Here is a 27,080-nt window from a genome sequence, read left to right on the forward strand (position 1 = left end):
TTCATCTTTAAAGACTGTTTTTACTTATACATTTAACATTTCAGTCTCAGTCTGGATATTCATGTGGAGTTCATCTCTAAAAGAAGGAGACTGTCTTCAAATTGTGATTCAACACATTGGGAGGATTGTTCGCTAACAGTAATGTTCGATTTGGTGACTCACTCTCTTTTACCAGTGAAAAGGATCTATAGCTTATGTTACCTCTCTAAGCTAAAAATCTATTACAGCCTTTTGGGCATGACGGTTAAAGATTTAGCCTTTTTGTCAGGCTGCACAATGTTGGCCCTTTATAGTAGAGGTTTCTGCTAGTCAGCATGTTTGCTGAAGTTACTCTCATTGGGGATTTCATTGTGCTCAGACTATGCAAATTTCACAGCTAAGGGTAATGCATTTGCACTGCCTGAATTGAACATCTTGGTAGGCAGGCTGGAGCTTGTGACTACACATGCTCATATACATAGAGACATTTAAAACGCACACTTACAGCACATTATGTTAGTGATAAGCACCCATATGCAGTACATGAACTCTGATTTTTTTGGATCTGTACTCCCACTCCATTTTGTTCCTTTACCCACCAATAGCACTAGCTTAGTCCTGCAGCAAAGTAATTGGACTGATGTTTTTCCAATGTGACAGTTCTTATCACGTCCTGAAAAAACAATTTCCCTCCAAATCGTTCTCTTTGTAAACACAGACTGTCGCAAGGAGACAGTATGTAAACGGAATGATGTATTCTTGGAGGCCTATAATCATGGAGTAAAGTGGAAAACAAGTATTTTGCCTCTCTGTGCAGATGACACAGTTATATCAGAATTAAGTGAGCACAAACTCACACATTTCCTATTTCAGAATATTTCAGAAGTTTCAAAAACCTCACCTGAAAGACCAGGTAATGTTCTCCTCCTGCTTCAGACGATGTATATAAATCACAATCATGCAAATCGGTGAAATTGACAGGGAATGCGACAGTGCTTTCAACCATGGCATGGTTTCATATCAGCACCACAGTATCTGTCTGTTATTCATACTGAGGCATTGAGCACTTTCCTCTCAGCAAAGATAAACAGATGTATGAGCACTGAAGGACTGACCTAGCTAACCACACAGGTGAGCTGTCAGCAACAACACGCTAACACAAAGTGCTGGTGGTCATCGCTAAAGGGCAAAGTTCAGGTAATTACACTGTGGTTGTTCGTCTGGTGGTCAAACACCAAAACAACAGTGTATTAAACATCCTACGGTCAACATCTATCTGGCCATGATGTGCGGAATACTTAATGAATAAATACTCATACGATCACGTATAAAGGAAGAGAGAAATTAAATTTTGCCAAGAGGAAGACAAAAAAGAGGCAACAGACAGTGCAAATGAAAAGATGGATGGGCATAATGAAATAAAAAAAGAACGTAAGGAAAACAAGTAAGGGGTGGGAAAAATTGGGCCAATATGTGTAACAACAGGGAATAAAGGGAGGGTGAGGCAGAGAATGAGAGCTAGAGGAGGTGTGAGAGGAGGAGGGAGGTCAGCAGAGATGTGGAGATGGGTGGAGGAGGAGGAGGGGGGGAGCCCCCAGTGCTCAGCTGTCAGTGCTTCCTCTGCAGGTGGGGCAGGAGGAGTGCCAAGTCCCTCTCTCCCACTCACACAGACACCCATGCATCGCTCTATAATGGATGCTTTACACTGGTGCCAGAGAGAGAAAGACGGAGGCAGAGAGAAAGAGACATGGGGGAGGGTGGGCACTGGAAAAAGAAAGAAACTGCTATGAGAAACAGGGAAAAGGAGCTGAAGAAAATGCCTCAGAGATTAAGGCACTGAAGTGAAGGCAAGTGTAGCGGGGAAATGGATAGACAGAAGCAGACAGAAACCTCCATCAAGTCATTAGACCAATCAAGAGAGGAAATAGACGAGACAGTCTGGGAGCAATATGATGCAGCTATTGGTTTAATTGATCTAAAGCCATAACAGCATCAAAAAACGCAGGGGCACAGCCAGGAGCTGCAGCCATACTACTGTTACTGCCCATTAGAAGGTGTAAGAATGCACCCTTGACAATGATTTATCAGGAATGATTCATAGATGGCATCTACCTGAACTAATGACTTGCCAGTGTCTTCACTGGGGATTTCAGGTCATCAACAGATGACATATTCTGTAGTCACCTCGTTCATCAGCTGCGATTAGATTCCAAAAGCAATCTCTGCGACACATCAGCAGATGGGTCTCATTGTTTTGTCTTGGAGAATATTGCTGAGCCCGCCCATGCGTGCCACGTAGCTCAAGCTGCTGAAGCCCATTCGTACAGTTGTGGATCTGTGGCTACAGGTATATGCGGTGCTCAAAGCTATTACCTTGGTTGATGGAGGCATGGATTTACTAAAGTGCTCAATTATCCTCTGCTTCTTTCTCTGACCTGCTGCCCAGCTTCTTAACACCTATAACTCCATGCTTTATAGGTTCAACTACATGCTGCGAGCAGAGTGATGGCTGGACTACTTGAATGAACTACCTTTACTATTTTCAGGCCATTTGTCAGTTCTTCATTCTGTTCTCTTCTAGGTAGTGACAAGCAAACCTGCCATTCTGTAATGGACAGCCCAGCTGGATATTATTTTCTTACATGTTCCCTCAAGGAGGCCATCTGACCTCAGTCTTTACCCTAATACCAACCCTACTCCCCACATTAAGCTGCAGGCCCTCATTTTCTTCTTTGGCTCAGTACAACTTTAGCTTCATTTTCTTTTTGCACTGCTGAGTAGATAGGAGAAAAACCCATTTATTTCCTGAATTAGGCTATTTCCAATTTCTTTCAAGTTCAAAAGAGACTAATACCTTCTAGTTCTTGAGTAATCCTCAATCTTTGTTTTGTAAAAAATAAAGCAATTCTTTTGCCGTACACAAAGTTAGAGACATTGCTATTCAAAGTGTGACTGAAAAATGCCACATAGGCCACTTGTTAAAAATAGTGTGCTTTCTCCACACAATGATGGCCACAGTGTATGGCAGACAACAAAGCAGAGTAGTCAGCGTAAATAAATACATGCATTCTTCCTCCGCAGAGATGGCATCCCCCTGGTTTAATTATCGCTCTTGTCAATCGAGGTGGAAGAATACGGCACCTGACAAGGCGCGGCCCCATTCTCTCATCTTGTATAGGCCTTTTTCACACCCTGAGATGCACAGACACCCTTCAGCAAACAGGCAAATCAAACCTTGAGATGGAGGCATTCTGTTGGCCCAAACACCCAGGTAACTTTACAGTGTTGAGTTGCTGAATGCCTTTGACACCTCAGAAATGGGGTCTATTCAACTTTGACAATTGTCGCTGGTTTTTCTCAAGCACAAGGCATTTGCACAACAATGGCAGCTGCATCGTGTATGAATAACATCCCAGGGATGCGGTTATGCAGCTATCGTTCCTGGTGACTCCAATTCACATTCCAGGTCTTAGAAGGTGCCTTTATTTGATGCTTAAACTCCACAGGCAAAGGGAGGCTGCTACAGGAGCCCAAAGACATAATGTCGACACAAGTGTGGGGGGATCGTAGCTCTGGAGCCGTATGCCGAGAACTCGGTACAGTGATATTATGGAGTGTGGGCCTGTAGGTCATTCCACAAGGAGAACCTCCCATGGGTCTCATTTCACAGCAGAAACCCACACATGTTATTTTCAAAGGTCATACCCAGATGTAACATTACAGCTAAAGCAGTGATGTAGTGCAATACTCTTCCTTTATATGGCCTGTTGGCCTCTTTCTCTACTCTGTAACAAGGTAATTTAGATTATGTGTCAATGTGTTGAAATACAGAAAAGAATAATTATGCAACTTTTTAAAAATCAACATGTCCTTGCAATTCCCAGCAGCCAGAAAAAGTACAAAAGTGTTTGTGTTGTTACCTCAAAGGACAACTGAAAGCCTGCATGTACATGGGAAATGATTGTCAGGACAGAGGTTGGGCGCCCATAGCAATGCAGACGTTAAATCTCACAACAGCTGCACTATATCAGCAAGACTGACAGAGCTAGATTGATTTGAGATCCAATATACATTGTTGTCAGTCCCTTTTCCTTCTCTTATACACCTATCAGTTAAATACATGTCAGAGTAGAAGCCATTTGTACTGATTTGTGCATTGAAATTACCAAGTTGAGAGGTCCTGACCTCCCTCTGATGTATGTAAAGTCATGCAGGTAGAGTTGTGTCAAGTGCCATTATGCCTGGAATTATTTTACATAATCTTTAAAAAACATATTTTCCATAAGAAAAATACATACTACCAAGTTAGATGTGATCTAGAAAGTAAGACTGACAAACGTTTGATAGTATTTATAAACTAACAAGTAAATTATATGTAGGTCATCTGTCTCACTTCTGTATGCATGACAACTGTAGTAGAGATATATACATTTATTTATGTTTTGTATAGTGCATATTATGTTACTGCAGAAAAAGGTATAAAAAAAAAAAAATAAAAAAAAAACGTGAATCTTTTTTGTATCCAGTAGCATATTCGAACCAAATATTACCAATAGGCATAACAAAATGTACTTGGCAAAAATATAAAATTATTAGTAGTATTTTCATATTTGTAAAAAAAATTATGTCTTAGTCTCAGCATAAATGTGTTTAACTGTTTCTGGTTTTGACTTTATAATAAGTGCAAATCTTAAGTTACACAAGTTTGCACAGCTTTACCCAATTACCCCTTTTCTGTCTGATTCACTTAGGTCCCTGTACAATTGTCTTCAAGGTTTTTAAATCTGTCTTTCACAGCAGTTGCACCTTCACGTGATTCACTGACTCTTCATACTTGACCAAATTTGATCATAAATGTGAGGATGGAGACCTCGGGGACACACTGCTTTGGGTTGGACAACCGTGGAGAAAATGATTTCAGCCGCAAAAGACATTCTGAGTGGGTACTTTAAATTCCAGTGCATGGAGATTGCAGCTGTGAATGTGTATGGGTATGGAAATTATCAAGAGGAAATATGTTCCAAAACCTTCCACATACTGTATACAATTATTGTGATAAATCTCACAAAAAATCTGGTGAAGCAGGTTGCCATTTATAGGAAATGTTACACTCTGTCATCCCAAAACCCCAGCAAGAAAAAAAAAGTTTTTTACTTTAACGTAAATATTCTCTCTAGTCTGCATGCCAAACACCTGAGGGTTCACAAAAGGGCCTTGGTACAATAAAGGACATGGCTGCATGTTTGTCCTTGTAATTATTAAATCACACTCTAGTCCAGTTTCTCACTCAATCAGCTGAAAAAAGTTGAAGCTCAATACATCAGTTCCTGTAAAATCTAAATGACATCCTTCTAACTGAGCCCCTGTCTGCACTGGAGTCAGAAAACCCACAGCATGCAGTTCACTTTGAAGAGCAGCCATTAACTTAAGTTAATATTCCTGATTTGATTTTAAAAAAATGTCCTGCCACACCATATAATATTTTAATCTCTCTGATCCTCTATTTCTTCTCATCCCACAATGTGTCCCTTCACTTAATCACCATCTATGCAATCCTTCATACTAAATGAATTCCAAAACTTGTTACCCTTTGCTGAAAACTGAGTACCTGTCACACTGCCCTCTTAATAATCATGGTTCAAGGGGTTTCAGTGTTTGCTAGGTGGTGTCTTGCATTAAAAAACCTTGGTACTCATTGCACTGCTGCAATAAAACCCAAGCATTTAACATGCACATTTATGGTCCTCAATAACCCAGAAGTCTTAATAAAAATGAAAGCTGACATTGGCATGAAGGATCCTCCTCACTAGCTGTCTTTAATGTCCAAGACGTTCCATTAAAAGGGGAGCACTTCCTCAGAAGCAGAGCTTTTATCCTGATTGCTTACAGGAAGAGAAGGGGGAAAAAAAGAAACCGAATGACCTTCAGAGCCTCTACAATAGCCCTTCCCTCCATGTGTGCTCCATGAATGTGCATGCTTGTGTATACATGTGTGTACAAGGATACAAATACTGATACGGAGCGATGATTCCCAGAGGTTGTGAGGTGAGAAACACATTGATTTTAAAATGATGCATTTCTTTCAGTCGGTACTTGATATTCTGCTCAGCACACCATCTCACTTTTTGTATAATAATGATTATTAGATGATAGAGAAAAAGCCAAATCTCCACGTTCAATTAGTGCCTGTGCGATTACTGATAGATAATACATGGAAATGCCTAATGCCCTTGCTTCTGAACTTCTTCAGCCGTTTTCTGTTTGAAGCTGACGAAAAAAAAAGAAGATGGGGACAGCGATTTCCCTCTGTGGGAACACAACTGTTGAGCTACATTTAATAAGCTGGTCAAAAACACTCTCCTGCCGAGAGAGACAGCGCTTTTAATGACCATTCTGCTTCCAAAGTCTCAGATGTGCAGCTAGATTGCTTGCCACATAACAGACAAGGCAGCCATCTTATTAATAGCAACGTACCACACATGCTGCAGACTAGGGAGCAGAAATCCAGAGAGGGAGAAAAGGAGAGAGACACACTGGCACATGGAGAAAAAGAGTGTGTCACTTGCATGCTTTTACTGTCTGTGAAGGCAGGGAGACAGATGGGTGCAGTGAGGAGAAGATTAGATGGAGGAGGCAGGGCAGGCAACAGGGTCTAAAAATCCAGCCCTCACGAGAGGACTCCCAGACCAGCCTCCACACAGGCCAGAAGGGGGAGGCTTGGTGATGGATGCACCCTGTGACTGGAGCCCTCGGCACGCCCACATGCAGACGCCACCAAGGCCAGGCCAGAGGAGCAGGCAATCAAAAAGAGAGGCCGTAGGGCTGGGATGATATAGGAGGATCCAGCTTATTAAATAGGCTTCAGGAGGAGCATGGAGCATCTGAAGTAAGTTGTCACTCTGCCACCAAAAGGCATAAAAGGACTCTGTGTTAGATGGAAAGTCTATGCACTGTAGGCAGTGATGACAGCCTGTGTACAGTAAGAGTGGGAATACTGTCATTAATACACCAACACACCAGGGAGCTCCAGAACAGTGTGTCATTGCTGATTTACTTTTTCTTTTTACCTGGGCCTCGTTATCCTGCGTCTGAGCAGCAGGTGAAGGAAAATGTTTGTGTGTGAGAGCATGTGTGTATGTGGACTGTCCTGTGCTATCACATACTGCCAGATTCTACTCAGGGTTTCAAACACTCCACATTCAATATGACACCACTATTTTCATTTCGAGGGATAGTGTTTGGGTAAAATTTTTATTTCTGAGAAAGTTAGAGTAAAAATTCAAATTGTGAGATGAGATGAGGGAGGAGCAACAACACATTGTTTACAGTCCTGTTTCCAGGCTTAGAGTGCAAAGTAGGAATCTCGGTATAAGGCACTTTTCTGAGAGCAACAGGAACATGGAAAGAAAATAAGCAAAGAAATCTATTATTAGAAGGCCACCTGAAACCAGGTGTGCACATGCCACAGTGTATAATTCATTTGATTACAGATTTTTACTTCAGTTTTCAACACTATGCAGATCCAGGCACTTTGATTCCTGTCTTGTTTACTGTGTTGTCGTGGCAACAAGAACATGCCAGTTCTAGCAGCTAAGAGTTATAAGAACGAGAGGAGGAGAGAGGAGAGAAGAGACGAGAGGAGGGGGTAGAGCGGAGGTTGTGAAAGCAGGTGCAAAAAGACATTTCTTCACTTAGATTTCCCGTCACATCCTGCAGCCCACTCCAGTCCTAAACTTTATATAATTACAACAATCTGTGCTCCAAGAGAGACTGTGTGAAATCTGATTGCCATTGGTAACATTCGCAGCAAGAGTCCTGGTGTGATAGAAGGCTTCCTGTTTCAATTTCCTAGGATCCCTCAAGTTTTACTGGCTCTTTTTTATCCCATCAGTGGGGCATACATTTCTATTCAGGGGAAAAAAACAGACCCGGTAATATCCAATTTACTGGGAGGCAGAGGAGATGGTTTCACTGGCAGTATAATAACATGCTACATGGAGCGTAGCATTATGGAGTATGAATAAAAAAGGCATTTATGGTAAAAATTCAATCGAAAAGCAGTCATCATTCATCGGAGGAAATCAAGGCAATTAGTAACACTTTAATGCAAATTGGAGAATGCAAAACACATTCCAAATCCCTGCTGCTGCAATGGAGACCAGAGAAGAGCAGCTCAAATGACCTCTTTCAGAGCCAGGTTGGTCTTCTATCAAAAATCCACAACAGATATGTGCCTCTGCCAGGTTTTCAGGAGTGTGTGATGGCGTGTGAGATGGCTGAGTAGTGTCAACTGCACCACTTAATGTTTTACTGACCACAGCATTTCCCAAGACCAATCCTCTATCTAATGCAACAGTGATTTCTATAATGTAATCCACGTAATGCACAATAAAAGATCAGTGTTACAAAGCAGAGCAGTACGCCTGTGGCTTGTTAACATGTTCACTGCACTAACAGGGTACACAAGCGTGGCTGAATATAAAGATTTCTCATTTGGAATATTACTACCGCATAAACACTGTGGAAAAACATGAACACTGCTATACAATAACACCTCAATATCCTCATCCCCTGTCATGTTCACATCATTGCAGCTATCAGTTAAATGCAAGATCCAGCCAGCTTTTAAACAGATGGGTGCATACGTGACTGGCTGAAATAATTTCCGGGGTTAAGAATGATGTGGCGTCCATTTGGCTCTTCGGGGGTGCTGCACTGGTGAATGTGTGGTTTATAAACATGACTCAAAGCCTTCCCGTAAGAACATACCTACAGTATCCGGCATAGAGGCCCAACTTAATTCAATGATGCATTAGAGGAGCATGTGTATGAGGGATGTTTATCATGTCCAGGGACGCACACACGCTCCATTTAGTATTAAAGACATGGCCAACATGGGCAGTAAATCTTCATGAAGAAGCATTTAAGTAACCAGCAGTTAAACAATGAAGACCACAGAGTAAGTCTCTCTATTATTTAACATGACTGTGGATACCTTAAAAAATACTGCCTAGTACCCCATGGGCTTTTAGTTTCTAGAAAAGCCTGCTTTAGTATATTATATTCACTGACAAAAATATTGAAACTAAGCACTAGCAAACCAGCAAGGTATGTCAAAACCCACATGTGGTTTGACAGCTGCTGTAGAATTTCATTCTCCTGTTGAACGTCACACTTATGTAAATGCAAACACCTGCTCCTTTAAACATTTGTCATGCTACAGTATACAATACGGCAGAATACATTACTCAAGAACTCATGACCTGCATCGCCAGTTTCTAATATCAAGCAGCCTACACAGCAGCAGGCGCGAGCTCCGCAGCTGTATCATCCCACCCCGACTCCCGTTTTACCTTCAGAATGGTGGGAAAGGGTGAGCAGGCTGACACAGGAAGCGCCGATCCCAGAACCGAACACAGTGATGCGGTTGGAGTCTCCTCCGAAGAAACCAATGTTTTCACTGATCCACCTCAATGCCTGGATCTGGTCTAGTAGCCCATAGTTCCCTTTAGCAGCCTGGTCACCAGTACTGAGAAAACCTGAAATAAATAAAAAGAGCAAGATTTTAAAACATGTCCAAAAGAAAACTACTCAAATAAATCAGTTTGGTACATTGATTTAAATGTGGACTCAAATAAAGAATACTGAAGGTAGTCTGTAGCCTGCGCATACTAACCCGACCTCAATTGTATCGGAAGAACCATCATGCTAGGTGACAGCAGCAGAAATAATGACTTATTAGATGACACAGCTGTTGGTAAAATAGGAGAGTATGTGACCACATGTCATCTGCACCTTATGAGAAATCAATGGCATGTCTCCCTGGGTGAACACCCATCATAGGATATATTGAGTAGTCCTGATGAAAAACTTTTCATAGGAATCTACGAAACGTCAGTGGACAGACAGAGAAAAAGAAGTTGACAGTGAGTAACAGTCATTTTGAAGCTGGAAAAACCTGTGTATAGACTGTGACCTCATTCTACATCCTATCTTCCCGTTAAATATTGTGACTGTGGTTCGCTCTCTGCAGTCTGGATGATTCTCAGCCTAAACATTTACAACAACAACAACAACAACTATCTACCCACATTCCCCTCTGTGTCTGTGTAACCTGCTATATGATGTCAGAGTTGGACAGTCAGTCTCTCTTGGGTACATCAGAGCTCATGTTAACACACCATCCTCTCCCAGCTGCTCTCCTGAGCCTAAGCCCTGCTGAATGATGGGTAATCGAGAGTCACGGGAGAAGATCAAAGGCAGGCAATCTCTGAAGTCCCCATGGTAGACTCAATGTCCATCAAACCCCTGAACATGCATGCGAGGTGACAGCTAAGAGACATGTGTGGTAACCACCCCACACACACACACACTTCACTCTTTAGCGAAAAGATGTCCAAACATTTCTCGCAGTAAATGTGTTTGGTGATGAAGACTCACAAGCCTCCAGTGATGCTCCTTCAGCAGCTCAGCATTGCTTCCAACATCTATTTCATGGTCAATGCCTCCATATAATGATAAGCTCTCTGTTTTTAAGTCCTAAGGGGTAAAAGGGAATAGTTTTGATGTCAGCAATGAAAAAAGATCAAACATGTGCTTTTTTGACTTAGGTCAGTCTGCTGATGCTAACTTTAGATAAACACACATTAGTTTAGCTGCTCCGGGCTCATTAGCTGTTTCTGGCATATATGTGCTAAGAGCTGTGTGTTTCCTTTCCAGCTCATCCCCGTTTTTTGTTTGTTTCTGTGTGTGTGTTATAGATTATAGAAGCCATAACCTTTTACCCCAACCCCAACAGCACACTCGCATAACCCCAAGTGCCTGTTGGCAGCAACAAAGAGGGAGGGCAGAGGAAAGGCCAGGCGTGATCATCGATAGGGAAGAAGAGGTGGCACAGGAAGCAAAGCAGGAGACAAATGGATCAACAGATGGTCTCCTTCAGACGCATCCCAGAGGATGAGAGAGCAGCAGGGCACATGCAGAGAGGAATAGAGACAGGCACACAGAGAGACGAGAGGGGAGGATTCTCCGATTGAAGAGCTTTCCTTTTCCTTTTCTCTTGCGGCCCCTCCTTGTGCTGTGTCATAACTAAAGGACAGCAGCTTTTACAATCCTCTCACAGGTGCTTGGGAAAGTGGAGACGTGACTCTCCCAGAATAACTCTCATTTGCAGAATAGTTCACACCAAGTGTATATCACACGGGTTAAGAAATGTCAGGAGAGTGGCATGTGAAATGAATTCTGTGCAACTGTTAGCCTAATTGAAAAAAATATAGTAAACATTAGCCATTTGGCAGTGTAATATAAAACATCGCTAAATGAAAAAAATCTAAATTATTAGACTTGAATCCCCAGCTAACAGACTAAAATACTACTCGATGCTCTGTGGTGACTTTTTGTTTAGGCGTCTTGATTTTTTTTGCATCTATAAATGAAACTGGTCATTAAAATGTAGCGGTGGAATCCAATCCTATCTTAGACAACAAGACATGCTGCAGGCACCGTTTAAAAATACATCTAATATAGCTGCCGGTTATGTTTTAATTGGAAAGGTGACAGAAAGTATTTTCTTTGGAAAGCAATTAAGATAGCAAAGTAATTGTTTTATGCATAGCTATTTCAACTTTTACATTTATAGTGGTCTCTGTCTTTACTAGGACTCTACAGGTGTGTTTTCTCTTTTATTCTTTTAATATATATGGAAAACAGAAACGCTTCTGCTAGAAAGAAGTGCAGAAAATATACTTGTGCTTTACCAAAGGATAATGAGTCAAATTAAATAATAGCATAATAAAATCACATAATTCTGCATCATCTTGGCCATCAGGGTTTGGATTTAAGGTTTCCAGGTCTAGCAGATGATCAGCCCTGATCAGCCCTGCGTGGGCTTGAGCCGCTCATGAACCATGATGTGCAGTGCACTATCTGTTCACAGCTCCCACCTACACAGGACCTTGGGATTCTGGGCAGCTGAACTATTTGGCCAGGCTGGTTATGTGCTTGACTGTACTACTCAACCCAGCATTCAAGTGAGATTTTAAATGCACACTGGGTGTTACTTTACAATAAGCATTTAATTACAACTGTAATCACATAATATCCATCTTTGTTTGTCGTGTGAATTCAAATCAATATGCAAATTCTCTTAATTGATCTGACCAATTAACTGTCCCAGACAAGTTGATTCAACACACATAAAAATCAACACACAGTAAATAGCTCTCATACATCTGATACTACTGAAAGTAAAGTGCAAACAAATTAATTTGTGCTAATTTAATTTTGTATGTGGTATTATTAATCATGCCTGTTGTGCCTGCGTGTTTTTAACTTTGACTACAGATAAGCTGTGGGATGCTTGTTGAGAAACGAGACTATACCCTTTTACCTGGAGGTTGAAAAGCAATGTCACATTTAGTTTACCTACTACTTTTTTCTCTTGTTTTGTATTCCCAGCTGAGTTGGTTCAGTAGAAAATGTTTTGTTTTGAGGAGGAAACATGGAGAATTAGAGTAAATGGAAATGTCCCTTTGTTGACCTACGCCGGAGAAAAAGCGTAACATAATTGAGCTTTGTTTAAAATCATGAATGCCAAACTCAAACTAACAATCTGTTGAGAAAGCTGGTTATATAAGCATCACTTGGAAAAGGTCATGTCAACAAATAACATTTCAAACTGTCTTAATATTTCCAACAAAGACTTACAAAATTGAAAAGAGCCTGTTCGCACATCAGCAGGATTGGACATGAAATTGGCATGAGAATTTTTTTATTCCTCACAACAAACTGTATGAGGTAATAACAGTGATTCTGTCCTCTTCCTCTGCATACTAGAACTGTAATTTCTCCCTGACTGATTATATGATGTGTTTTGTATTGTGTCTCACAGCTGCTATTCCTTGAAATTGATGTGGTGCACTGTATAAAGAAGTGGATTCTTGTCCGGTGGCAGTGCGTTGACACTAATTCAGTCCCGATCACATACAGACAGGCATCAGGAAATGTGCTCTGATCATGGCCAAGTCAGGTCACACACAAATCACCTTGCAACGCCCTTGTCGAACAAATCATTGCTTGTGTACTGCAGGCCACGCTTAGAGGAACTTTGTTGCTCTTGTCACCTTAACATGACCAGGGGCTCAGTTAATGTATACAGTATGACAATGTCCTCTCTCTAGAGTTTGAGCTTCAGCCACAGCGCCAGAAGCAATACATGAACAACAGACACTGACATTCAGAGATCACCTCGAATTCAGCACCTTTCCTTTTCCACACATATTGTCACACAGCAGCCACAATCATTGCATCAGCTGAATATCAGTGAAACAGTTTATTTTTCCAGAAAGCGAGCGCTGAGCGTGATGCCACATAATGCATTTTGTGGCTTGATCGTCTTTTATCAATAAGTGCGCCGCTATCTGAGTTTAAACTGAGCGTCTCCGTTTCCTCCTGAGCCTTGGCAGTGATTTCCTTTAGCCAAGCCTCTCAGCATTGATATTGCTTTATTGATTATGATTTAAATGTCTGTTTCCAATACGGTGGGCTATAACTCAGAGTGTAGCGGAAAGAGGTGATGATAATGATCGCTCCGACCCCAGACATCTCTCTTAGCCTGGTCTCCCAGATAATGGAATGTGTGTAAAGTAATGGCGGAGGGTTGGGGGGGGGTGGCGTGGGGGTGAAGAAGGGTGAGGGGGAGGGCAAAAGCTTGTTATTGAACTGAAGAGTGAGCTTACACAGGGACAGATGGAGGGAACGGATAGGGAGGAGTGGAGGAAAAGAGGGTAGGAGGATGGGAAGAACAGTGGTGACGTAACGGATTGAAAGATTTCTGGCTTTCTGCTACGTTCATTCTTGCTTTTACTTTGCTTTTTGCCCGTTCCTTTCTCCCTCTCATCCTCCCTCTCTTTAGGGGTGCCGGTTAACAAGGCCGTCTGTGTCCAAACTCTCCTTTGGTACACTCCCCGATCTCTCTTTTGCCTCTCCCTCTATCTTTCTCTCCCTTCTCTTCTCTGGAGAAATAAAGGCCCACACAGTCACAGCCTTGACAGCCTCCCCTAAGAATCCCCAACTACAAAAGGGACCCAACTTCCCCCCAGCCAGGCCTGGGCTGAATGGGAGCCTCTGGGGTGTGGATGAGAAGCAGAGGAGGGAAGCAGCCACCCTCCACACAGCCACATAAAGGGCCTGTGTGTCAGGCTCACGACGAGCAAGGGACATACCCAGAGGTTCATCCTCCACACAGGGAGTTATTCCCACAAGCATTTTTCAGCCTGTCTTTGGTAAAGATATGAGTGCGCTGACAAGAACCACCTCATTCTCCAACCAAAAAAATGTAAAAGAAGCACAGCGAGATAGTGAGAGGGTAGGAGGCGTTGACCTAAAAGAAGGTGATTGCCACTTGGATCTGTGTACAGCTTCTGTTTACAGCTCAGTGCCCAATAGTATGGCTGGAGCAGAGTCTGATCTGAGAGCAGGAGAGTGAGAGGTAGAAATAGAGAAACAGAGAGAGGGGGAGAGAAGGGCCAGCAAGTATAAGAAAGCCCCTTTATGGCAGCTTGAACACAGGAGACCATTTACCCGACACCGTGTCCTTGTTTCTGGTGAAAGGGAAAATAAAGAACTTGAAAAAATAAAGCCATATTTTTTGATTGTCACCTCCACAAATTACTAGTTCTATATGAATGAATATAACATGGTAAGAAAATCAAACTAGAAAGCGGTGAAAAGGAATTTATGTATGAGTCTGATTCCTGCTGGCCTCATCACTAATCAATAATTAAAGAAAATATCAGAACGTCTTGAATGGCAACAAAGTCATCTGATGTTTCAGGGGCCTGGCCCTTGACATAGAATGAGTTCAAACTGAATTTCAGACTGAATAATAACATCCTCACTAAACTTAAGGTCTTAACTAAAAATGCCAGGAGACCAGTGACTAACAAAAACCTAAATGATTTCTATTGAATATAAGTCTCAGCTGCACACAGTGTCAAAGAGAGCTGCAACGTGTGCAGCATGATCCCACTCTGCTACTATACGCGTTACACTGAAAAGATGTCACTGAAGATAGAGCATCATGCATACTGTGTCGCTGTATGCAGACTGAGGCAGTCAAATGGAAAATGTGGTTTGTGTGCAACAATGCACTAAGAAACCAACAAAACAAAATGTCAAAAGGGAAACTCTGCACTGCACAAACACCAAAGCTCCTCTGACACATATCTGAGTCCTTTAAAACCCAGATCTTGTACAGACGGACAAAGGCCTGTTACAGCAGACAGGGATGACAAACAGATACTGTAAGTCGGAGATGCTGGTGCACGTGGCAGCTGCTGGTCGTCCTGCATGTGACTCCAGGGCGGCTTAATCTGATTGTGTGATGTGTCCTGGTGGTCAGGCAATACTATTCAAGGGCTCTGGTGAACAACAGCCCTGGCAGCAACTACAAATGAGCAGTTTGCATATGTATGACCCCTGGCATCTGAATGCCACTCAATCAATCACACATCGGCTATTGCGGCTGTCGGCTTTCGGTCTTGTTGCTCCCCCTCGTCTCTCATCCACCCTCCCTTCACCAGCCCTCCCTTTTGCTCAGCCTCTCTGTCATGTTACCTGTCTTGCCTTGCTCTCAGTGTCCTACTCCGTTCTCCAGCTGCATGGATGCCTCCATCTTTTTCCACTAGCTATTATTTTCTTTCTTTTTGTAACTCTCAACATCTTTTCTTTGAATAGCACAGTGAATAGCACAGACAGTGGCTTGTCAAAGACAGGGAAAGGCTTTTACATTAAGAGGAGCTTTGCATCTCACAGCTGGTGTGGAGGTGTGCCTGCATGTTCCCAGAGAGAGAGAGAGAGGGAGAGATTGCCGTTAGAGTCACAACTGTGAGGTTAAATAGCACTTTGGTTCCACTTGGTGAACATGCATTACAGGAGAAAAAAAAAATCCATGAAAAATAATTTACCTTGTCTTAAGTTTGATATGTAAAACCGTTCCTCAATTCACTATTTCTTGTTTAAACCAAACGACAATGAAGAAACGAAGGGGAGACCTGTGATACTTTTGTCCTGTGGTTACATAAGTTCAAAGGCAATGTGTCAAAAATGGCATCGAGCCTGCGTGATGTAATACGTGAGTGTCGTGAGAAAATCTAGTATCAACCAGGTCCAGACAGAGCCGTGATGTACTGTGGTGCCACTGAGGAGATCAGAGCATGGCTTATCAAAAAAAGCACATCAGTGGAGCAAAGAAAGAGAGGAAGGTCGTCATTTAGAGGACCTTCGACTCCCCTCCACCTTAAGCTTGAGTTGCTCTGATAGCTCGCTATAATGAGCTTAACTTTGGCTGACCCTGTTAAGAACTTGTGAAAATACACAGAAGCAGCCAAACCTATGCCTAACCTCTGTCTCCTGATACTACAATTCTGTCTTTTCATATTTCTAAATTTACATACCTATACTTAAAAAAAAATGCAGATTTAGCTGCAAGTCAACAGTACCAGTTTAAATGAACATCTGTTATCCTGTGGCTTAGTCCTGTGCTGTGTGCTGTATGAGTGATGCTTTGTCTACAGAGGAGCATAATATTTTTGGCTACAAAAAGTATTGTTGCTGCCAGTGGGGTTATGTTCTGATTTGGAGCTGGTTCCAAATTTACAAGAAGCAGGTTTTGTTGAAAATTATCCTGTTTGATACTGATTATTACATACCTAAAGTAGTGGTTGGACCTGATGCACTTCGTCCTACATTGCCAGTTATGCTGTTGCCAATGTAATGTATTAATATAATGTTTGCAATATAATAGATCAGCATGAGTAAAAAAAATAAGTAGCATTTATTGCTTGTGACTTATTTTACATAGCTGTCTCCTCTTTCAGCTCCTCTCATTTACTGCACAGTTCTGTCTGAGAGACAAAATTCAGGGGCCAAAGGTCTGATATGAAAAGTTCTGTTAAGAAACATAAGCAAGAATTTTAATTAGACTACAGACTGTTATTCAAAATTTCCACTGCCATAAATAACAAATAAAGATACGGCAGGAAAAACAGAGGAAAAGGGGAAAGAAATGCAAGAAAATGCACCTGTTCTGGTGGAATCCAGGGTTCACACACTCACTGCTGTTGTGTTTAATTAATTTATTTAATTTTATTTGCTTATTTATTTTATCTGTCATTATATCACCAGCCAAACCAAGCAGAACAAGTCAACCCCATGGCTGTCCCTGCCCATATGTACCTAAACAGGATGTTAATTAATCTAGTTTTATGAAAAACATAATGCTACCCACATTAATTTTTAGTTAAATTATGTAAATATACATCATTTCTGACTGGCAAACACTGTATGCTGATAATGAATATAAATGTAAAGTGTTTATTGACACTATATTTCATTTTGTCTGCCAACAAAATGACAATCTCTTTTTACAACTTTTAACAACAGCATTATTTAACTTTTCATGGTTATAGTTAGTTTGCAAAGATTTGGGAAAAAAGAGTCACAGTGTATTTATTAGCTTAAACTGAATCTTGAAATTTTGTATATCCACCATCCACCCCAAACACCTTCCTACTGAGATGTAAAAAAAAAAAAAATGTTTTAAATAAATAAAAATCAAAGATCATTCAATGAGAAATAAAATTTCTCAGAAACAAAGTCAGATCATCATCAAGTATGTAACATAGGGACCACTGCATTCATATCAAAATGGAATGATAATAATAAAAGCATCATTAATTCAGAAGTAATACATCTATTATTAAAAAAACACAGGACTGACTTACGCCACAGGCAAGTGTATAATTTTTTATGCTCCCATTAAAGTAACACCAAATCACATTATTATCTATTACATTATTTAACTATGGCAGCCCCAAAATTTCCTGTAATTACTTTGAAAATAGATTAATAGTGATACTACTCATATTAATATGAGTGTACCAATGATGTAGGAGTAAGATGCTGGATTCAGTGAGCAGCTTGAATGGAGGAAATATTTCTGAGACCACAGCCTACCAGACAACAAGGACAGCTTGTATTTGAAGCAATTAGGAAGTTTATGTGTGTGACTGTTGGGCTCTGGGCTTCAGCCATGTGTGTATCAGAGAGTAAATGGGAGTGCCATGGCAATGAGTGTGGGTGAGTGCACAGCCACTGTGTGCATAAGTAAGGAGGAGGGCTTCCAACAGAGTGTGTATGACTATTTGTTTGTTTGTGGGTGCATGTGTGGAGCAGCGGCAAAGTGCGAGTGCTCAGAAGGGGGTGGGGTTGGGGGGTTGTATGCAGTACGGTGAGGGAGGTATGGATATTAATCACCAGGAGGAGCATGGTTCTGTGGCGCTGGGCGGAGATGGATGGGGTGTGAGTGCAGTGATGTCACCCTGACAAATGGACCGGCCATGTTGGCTAAGACTCGCACATCGCCTCTCATTTCAATTAGTTCCTCACACAACAACCTACCTAAACCACAATCTGCAGGTTACACACGTACATATACATACACTTTGGCAACAAACACTCCCCACCCCCCGCCGGTGCCCTAACCGACAGCACAGACCTCTAACAAAGTGCACTGATCTGTAAGAGTACAGTGTAGCTGCTTTAATCAATCTAACTAAATTACAGCAAGGTTTTGCTTTCAATCCCAGCATCCAGTCACTCATTGCCATTCATATTATCAGCCAAATGCACTGACGAGGTCTAGCCTACACAGAAGCCAATGGGAACTGGCAGGGAGTCTCTGTGTGTTTACGAACTAAAGACTGGGCACTGCCCATGTGTTTTCCCACAATATCAATTTGATGAAGTGCTAGAACAATGGCAATATGAGCAATCATTTGGGCCAGTGGTAAAAGCATGCATTTACTCTCTAATGTGGAAAAAAAGGTACAAGATCTGTCATCCTGGTGAACTGCAGTTCTGAAAAACTGAGTTCAGGTGTAAGAGTTCTGACCTCACCAGTTGTTTGTTCTTAAAAGTCTGACACCACTAACTAATGGAACCGGGGCTTATTTTAAAGTGTCTGTCACCTATAAAGAAGTGTTAAGCCTCTAAACTGAGGCAGTAAGCCCGGTATCAAACTTTTCCCTCTGTTAAGTGAACTTTGCCACTGAAGGTCTTCACTGTACTGTGCACTTTCCTCCCAGTGTTTCATGTTTAAATACCACTCAATCACCACCTTCTTTCCCCTACACCTTTTTGTTTTCTTCCTCCTCCCTCTTTCCTCTCCATCAGTTTCTGTCTGCTGGGATCCTCTTCACACCAGGGGGATGGTGCAAGAGGATCCCTTTAGTAAGAGCTAGGGCAGGCGAGGCTATGTGAGGCTGAACTGGGCTATGCAGTGCACAGTGGAGCACTAAGTTGGGGGATTTGATCAGAGCCTCCTGGGGCTCCAGCTCCAGTTTCAGCTTAACATTACTGGTGGGTATCTCTTCATCTGCCAGTAGAAGAATCAGAAGGTTAATTCCAACCCTATAGAAGAGGAGGAGAAGGGGGAGCAACTCCCAGTCTCAGCTTTAATTACATCACTCCACATATGCACTGAACCACTTTAAAGATTTGTCAAAATCTGGGGCTGAAGAAAAACAACAGCCCTATACTGAGGATTATCCAGGATAGTATTTTTTAAGCTCAGGTCTACCACTGAAGGTACTATGCTCAGTGTTATAGTCCTTATTTGAGCTGTGACGAAGGAGAGGTCAATGATGTAACTGCCAAAAGAAACCTTATAAAAGGAGGGTAACATGAAGATCTGAAGTTGCGGTGTAGTGGCTCGCTAAACATCTCCTATGGCAATAGTGGTGACTGGATGTCTTTCTCTTTCATTGAAGTGTAAACCACTAGGTTTGTACATATGCAGAATATAATACCTTCTACCCTATGAGGGTGCTTGGGTTGCTTGGCTTCACGTATTCCTTTGTTGATGAAACATGCCTGTTCCCTCACCCTCATAGTGGCAAATGAAAAATGGATGAAGCTTTTGAAATAGTGTGTATGATTACTATAACACTTCTACAAAAGAGTGTTCCTGTCATGTATTGTTGCATGTTACACAAAGGCCATGCTCTATACAAAAGACACTTGCACCCATGTCCTACAAAGGATGATGATATTTGCTTTATTTTCTTTCCCTACAATTGATATTGAAGTCCTGTTTCCAGTAAGGCTCTCTATGTTCGAACAGCTGAAGTGATTCTATTTTTTTCCCATTTCACTTCACCGTTCTTCCTTTTAATCTAGCAGCACTAAAGAACTAGGTTTCAGCAACAACAAAAGGTTAGATCTCGCTTTCTGTTTCATCTCGGCCTCCTGCAATCCCTTGGGATGTCTCTCTGTGCTCATCTCCACTGCTTGGCGATGGGAGATTGTGCCAGGGCTCTGTTTGTTTGGCTTTCTTCCCCCTCCTCATCGTGCTGAAATCTGCCTGACAGTTCGACAGCATGGCTCAGGCCCCACAGGAGCTACCCTCAGATAAAATGTCACCATGGCTTTGTTCCACACACCCTATAGGCTAGCCAGACACACTGTACACCTGAGAGTCTGAAGGCCAAAGCACAGTTCAAGAGATGGTTGAAAGAGGTGGTGTAGAGAAAGAAAAGCATCCAGCATCCCCACGTTTAGTTAACTGCCAGCATTTTATCTTCATTGACAAAATCAGCTTTGATGGACAATTAGATTAGAGGTTTTAGCCTTAGCGCTATTTGATTAAAGCACAAATAAATCATATATGGTTCGTCAACAGCGTTAATTCAGCGTCACATCATGTTGCTGAGAGATGTGATTGGATAAGAGTCCTCTACACTCACCACTGTTTAAAGCAACAGCTTCTGAGACTCAAATGTTTGACATCTACAGTCAAACCTGATCCTTTTTCCTTTTAACAGCAGCAGCACCAGACCCAGCTCCTGTCTCTGAGCCTCAGACGACCCTTCTCGCTGTGTCCCTAACGAGGCTCGAGCGAAAAGCCGACTGGTCCTCTCACAGCCCGAGCACTAGGGCGGTTGCCACTGTCAGCTCCTGTTAACTCAACCCTCTCTGGTTCATGTTTCAGAGAACACAAACACACTCATCCCAAAGGAGCTCATCCGTGCTCCTTCACCCACCCTGACTCCCCCTACCCCTCAATAAATTAATAAAAGAAGGAGCAGCTCTTGCAGGTAATCTGATTAAATACGACATCCCCGCTTTAAAGAGCGTGCTGACAAAGCAAAAATAAGACAGGACGTTGTCAGAAGAAATTGTCACTATACTCATACATGACCCCCGCCCCAGCAGCTCTTCTCCTTTAGCTCACTATCAGCCGAGAATCACCACATACTCCATTTTCCAAGGACATCTCTGGGTGTTATTAGATGAAAAATGCTATATGCTCCAGATTACTGGGCTTGTCAGTCACCTAATTTGATGCAATCCCCACAGATCTCTTACTCTAATTGAGTTTCTTTTGCTTTAGCAGACGTTTATGAGTTCATATGTTTCAACTGTGATGCATTCTGCATAAGCCTATGGGTTTATCTGGGGAACATGCTCATACTTTTCAAAACAGATGCAACCACAACAACATCAGCTCCAGCATTTGTTATACATTAAGGACTTAAATGAGTGTAACCAATTTCTGCAATATGTACTCAGGGAATTGTATTAGCATTTCAGAATAAAAAAAATCTTCCGGATTTAAACACTAAATTCACATATTTTAGTCAACATAAATACTTTGTAATTGTAATATTATTAACAAGGGACTTAATCAGTGTGATAATTTATTCAATTATACATATACTCATATATATTTTCCTCATCCACTTGGTGAACTCTATCCATGTTTATACCATCTCTGCTGTCTTCTCCTCTCCCCTCAGGCTTGAGAGGGCTGACTAAGGAGGATGTATTGAGTTATGGAGTATGAATGAAATGACAAGCCATCTCAGTCAGAGGGGAAACCACTCATTATACAGATTGCTTTATGGTGTTTCTGTTATGTAGTCAAGGCCAATGTCACCTCTCTCCTCAGTCTGGCTTCAGCCTGAACGGCCATGGCTGCCTGTCTCATGGCTCAGCTCACTATCTCTGAGCTGACACACTTTGTCGTTAAACTCTGCATCCTCCCAATTCAGTTTGCCTAGAGGTTACGAAGCTAGATTACTGACCCGACAACAATGTCAATAAATGGAGGAAAACAGACACTTTCTAATGGAAGATTCTGAATCTTATTACCAAGACATCTTGTTTCAGTCAGTGCTCCAGAAACCCCTTTGGCTCTATGATAGCATCTGTAGCCACAGCAAGCAGGTGCAGAACAGAAATAAAGCCAATTGTGTTGATCAAATCATTCCCCGTTCTACCGCCTGACATCTATTCCTTCACTTCTGTGTCCACTAACTGGCTGTGCAATGGATAATGCTCTCTAATGTCTATTAATGGTCTCTGTGGTGCTATCTGAACATATGCCGGCAACAATGCTCTTCTCTTCTCTTTGTCAAGTGAACTACACTGAAATTGCTCCCATGTTGGAAAACAGGTGGTTAACAGCTCCTCCTGTCTCTAGTCCAGGATAACTTGACTAGACTGTGTGTTGTGGCTTACCATCAAGAGTAATCCTACGTGTGGTTGCAAATCTTGCAACCCTGCTACCGCTAGTAACCTGAGCAATGGCAATGGGTTTGAACTACACCGAACCCCTGAGTTCAGCCTTATCTCCCAGCCCGAGAAGCCTCAGTTCTGTCCTCCAGATTGGCACAGTGAAGCGCCTTGAGTGGCAGGCTCCTGCTCTAATTAAACCAACAGAAGCATTAGTCCCGCTTGTGAGCAGTTTTCATAATTACCCGTGCAATTCATTCATTATTTATCTTAACGAGGTAGCTCGGTGGCCAAACATACAGTGGATTGGAGGTCTAATTTGGGAAAATGCCATGAAGATATTGGATACTGGAGGGTTTTGCCCCAGCTACCTGCAAATCTTCTGCATGATCAGGGTTCAGACGTAATGACTGAATATTTGGTCTTATTACATTTGAAAGTGTCTTGTGGTGATGTAGGCAAACATAGAAAAGTCCTCTTATTGCACTGTCTATTAAGTTCAAATGAAATGTAAGTATGACCTTTCTAAGCTCCTTAATTCAGTTAAATTGGCTCCAGAGGAGTCTAATTTAGCCTTTTACAACATGGGGGGAAATGGGCATTTGAGCAGTGGTGCCACCAGCAAATGGCACTGGACCCTGACTTGTTTGCACAGAAAAATGTGTTAGCTTTCTGTCTCGAAAAGATGGGACTTAAAAGCTTTAAAGACCTTTTCCTAACCTATTTATTCTTACCCAGTGGCTAGTATTACCATTATAATTCTGACCACAGTGGCATTGTTAGTAAATGTAAATGTGGATTTACATTAAAATGCAAATGCAGCACATAAAGCATGTACGTCAGCATTTTATAATCCGTCGTGAAAAATGTTACCTTAAGAAAAGCAAGCATTTAGATGCCAGGACTAGGATACCAAATCAAACCGAGCTGTGCTCAGAACCTGGGCCTGCTCTAGCTGGGGAGATAATTGATACACAATTCATGTCTAAAATGACGGGGGCGGATGATCAAGTTAGACTGGTGTGATATAACCTTGCAAAATTATTGAGTCAGAAGATAATCTGTTTTGATGCAGCCCTTATACCACTTATGATAATTCATATCATTTCATATTCTCACTCATATATAACAGCTGGATCCAATGATCGCAGGCAAGGCTTAAGTCATCCTGTCTGTGCGCTTTCATATTTCATGAAGAGAAGTGTAAAGGTGATAAATTCTCAATATACTGTTGTTCTGGGGTGGAAACCTTGTTGAACCTTTGTGTTGAAGCTCTTAATATTTCAAAAAAAATGACAAGGCTGAAGAACCACATTGATATGAAACTAAAATCTATATATAAGTTACATGGTCTGACACCTTTAACAGTTCAGCTAATCTGATCTGGATCATTGAGTTTCTGCCACTCATGAGTCCATATTCATTTTAATCCCTGTCAAGCATTGTTAACTTGTTTACTGCTATATTAAGCACCAGATATGCTGCCTCTGAGAGAAGTATATAACCCATGGCAATTTAGTTCCAATGAAAGAATTAGGCTCACACCGGTATTATAGAAACAATGAATTACATTACACACATGTTCTTGTACAGTGGAGTCTGCAGACCTTGTGTTTTTGTTTTCATCAAATATTTATAGAACACTGCAGTCTACTCTCTCAGATATATTACTTACATTGGTACATGCTGCATTCTGCACATGTTAAATGATGGCTGTGTTTACATTAGGCTTAGCTTACTTACTGGGTTACTGCTCATGCATTTGTATTGTTACTGCTCTGTTTACTGTTGACTTAAGGACTATAGAGCAGGATTTGAATATACTGTAAAAGTAAAAGCCTGAAAATCTATGCTATAGTTGCAAGTATAAACCAGCTCAAACAAAGCAGCATGCATGGTGTTTCCAGCCCAGAGATATCTCATCATGAATCAGACAAAAGCCACAGCAAAGCCACTTCTCTCCCTCCACAGCCAGGAAATAGAATACTATTACAAGACTTGTAACTGTGCTCCAGTGACCCAGAAACACAAATTTCTAATTGTTCTGGTTGGCCTCTGGGGCTTCCATCACAAAGCTACGACCTCTTTACAGACAGAGCATAGCGCACAGTCCATCAGGACCCAAAGGAGAGTCCAACTGAGTACGATCCCCTCCGGCATGGTTGCCTCCCCTGAGCAGGCAACTTGAAATGCCACCTCTATGTCTGTCTGCAACTTATGTATTCAGCTATGTGACTGAACAGACACAAGTTGTTGGACGTACACAAACATCAAATTCACAAACACACATTTGCGCCCCCCATGCACAAAAGTCAAACACCCTCAGACAGCTCTATTTGTTCTCCCTCTCCCCTTGAAAGTGCACAGGAGGCGAGGTGGACTGTATATGCTTTTTCAACCTTTCTCCTTTCTGGACAATCTAATAACATCAGACCGCGGTGATGCAGCAAGGTCGGCTCTGGTCCAAGGTCACTCTCAGCTGGGTCCACGGTTGAGGAGGTGTGCAAAGAGGAGGGGAGGAGAGCGCTAAGCACACAGCTAGCCAGATGCGATCTGATCCCAGATCAACAGGCCCCTCCGATTACAGTACAATACATTCATAATTGAGCGTGATAAGGTCTATGCCATTTAAAATGTTGTAAGTGCACTGCTGATAATTAGTGACCCTGGAGAACCGGTAGCATTTTTTTTCACAGTTAAGTGAGAAGCAGGCGATGCTTGTGTTGAGATCCAAGTGGATGCAGACAAAATAAAAGCTACTGAAACTGTTGAGTGATGAAGAATTACAAACTTATCAAACTAATCTGATCATTTCCAAGCATGATTTGAAAGCACAGTCACAACTTTTTTTGCAATGCTCTTTGGATCTTTGAAACAATAATCTCTACACTTTGGAAAATATGATCCACTAGAGTCCTCTCTATCTTTTTTCTGGGGGACATGTCAAGGGCTAATTGTTAAGAATTGAGTTATTGAGCTGTATGCCCTTCTTCAGCCCCTGAAGGACTACCACCAATACAAATAGCTTTCAAACACTATTGGAATTCCGCTGGAGTTCCCTTGACTTACCCCAGCCATAATATTGTTCTAATAATTGGAGCTCACAGGCCATCAAATATCATGCCGGTTTGTTCAATTGATTCAGACAGGGTAAAGGAGAGGAAAAAAAAAACATGCATTTTAAATGTCCCTATTTGTAATCTGAATAGCTTTCTGTGTTTTAATGATGGAAAATTCTACAAGTCTAGAGCATTTTGTAATTTATCCTCCAACTAACTCTATGTAAAATGGTATGTAGGATTGTTAGGGCTTTGACAGAAAAACAAAACAGCATAAACTGAATGCAAACCCTTTGGTAATAACCGCACCAAAACACTGCAGTTGACTATATAATATAATCAAGTAATCTGAATGGATGCATTTTGATTATGTGCTGCTCAAATGGAACAGCCGACAGACCAGAAGTGGGGTGTCAACTGCCTGTTTGCTACATTTGGCAGCCGTCGCTGCAGCACTGAAACGATGAGAGCTATATCGCAGTCCATCAGTAAAGGCAGAGGATTACTTTTTGTAGGAGACTGCTGAGTTGGCACGCAGCAGAATGAGGTTGAGCGAAGGCAAGTGGAAGAGCTGGATGATAATGAAAATAGTTGTGATAAAGATGTAATGGATGTGGATTAGAAGTTTAAAAAAACACACATTCATGAATATCATAGCGAAGGTGTGTGATGTGGACTGTCTCGGCCAGATTACACACAGTCAGATCTCAGACAATCGGTTCTTTAAAAATAGCTTCCGTTTGCCACCTCCTTTTGCATATATGCTGCTCTTATCACCTATGAGCAGGACGGAGGCACCGGTGTGTCCTATCAAACAGCTGTCATTCAGAAATGTTTGAGTATGTTTGAAAGAATTCAACTGCAAACTAACTTTAATTAGAATGGCAGCTGATTAACACCGCTGCAAACAGAGAGTAATGTCCAAAGAATATCAACAGTGTCTCAGCCACGATGTATGCTCTCATCTCGCAGGCCTGCACATATCAAAGTAAAAAAAAACAGGACAAATGCAGTATGAAGGAGACTGTGACTATGTTGAAGAGAATCAAGAAAAATGAGGGTTCAGTCAGTTTGATGTCCATTTCTATATCTGTACGTGTACCATCATGTGCTCAAGAAAATCCATGTGGGTGTGTGTCTGCCTGCAAGATAAAGTAAAGCGAGGTCTAAATGCCATGTGTTGTTGAATGGCCAAACCTCCTTACTTTGTTAGCATTATGCCAATCACAGCTATGTGAAACTGGTCCCTAAAAACAGGACAGAGGGGCTAAAAATTCAAACAAGATGTAGACTAATGTTATGAAGCGAGTTTGGAAGCTCTTTGGGTCCATTTTAAAGATAAATATTTACCGAGATAAAAGAGAAACTATTTTTCAGATAAAACACATTTTTATATTACTTTTATATTATTTTCATACAAAAATCTACATGTAACACGGCAAAAGGACATGAAAATCACATGCTAGT

General features: G+C 41.7%; 1 protein-coding gene across 1 annotated transcript in view; it reads right to left on the minus strand.

Moving 5' to 3' along the window:
- Nucleotides 1–27,080, minus strand: part of nlgn3a (neuroligin 3a) — a 122,188-nt gene that overhangs the window by 30,315 nt on the left and 64,793 nt on the right. The window contains 1 exon segment of the mRNA XM_030145985.1: nt 9,333–9,518. Coding sequence (XP_030001845.1) covers nt 9,333–9,518 — 186 coding nt within the window.

Source organism: Sphaeramia orbicularis, chromosome 10 (assembly GCF_902148855.1).
Source record: "Sphaeramia orbicularis chromosome 10, fSphaOr1.1, whole genome shotgun sequence".
NCBI lineage: Eukaryota > Metazoa > Chordata > Actinopteri > Kurtiformes > Apogonidae > Sphaeramia > Sphaeramia orbicularis.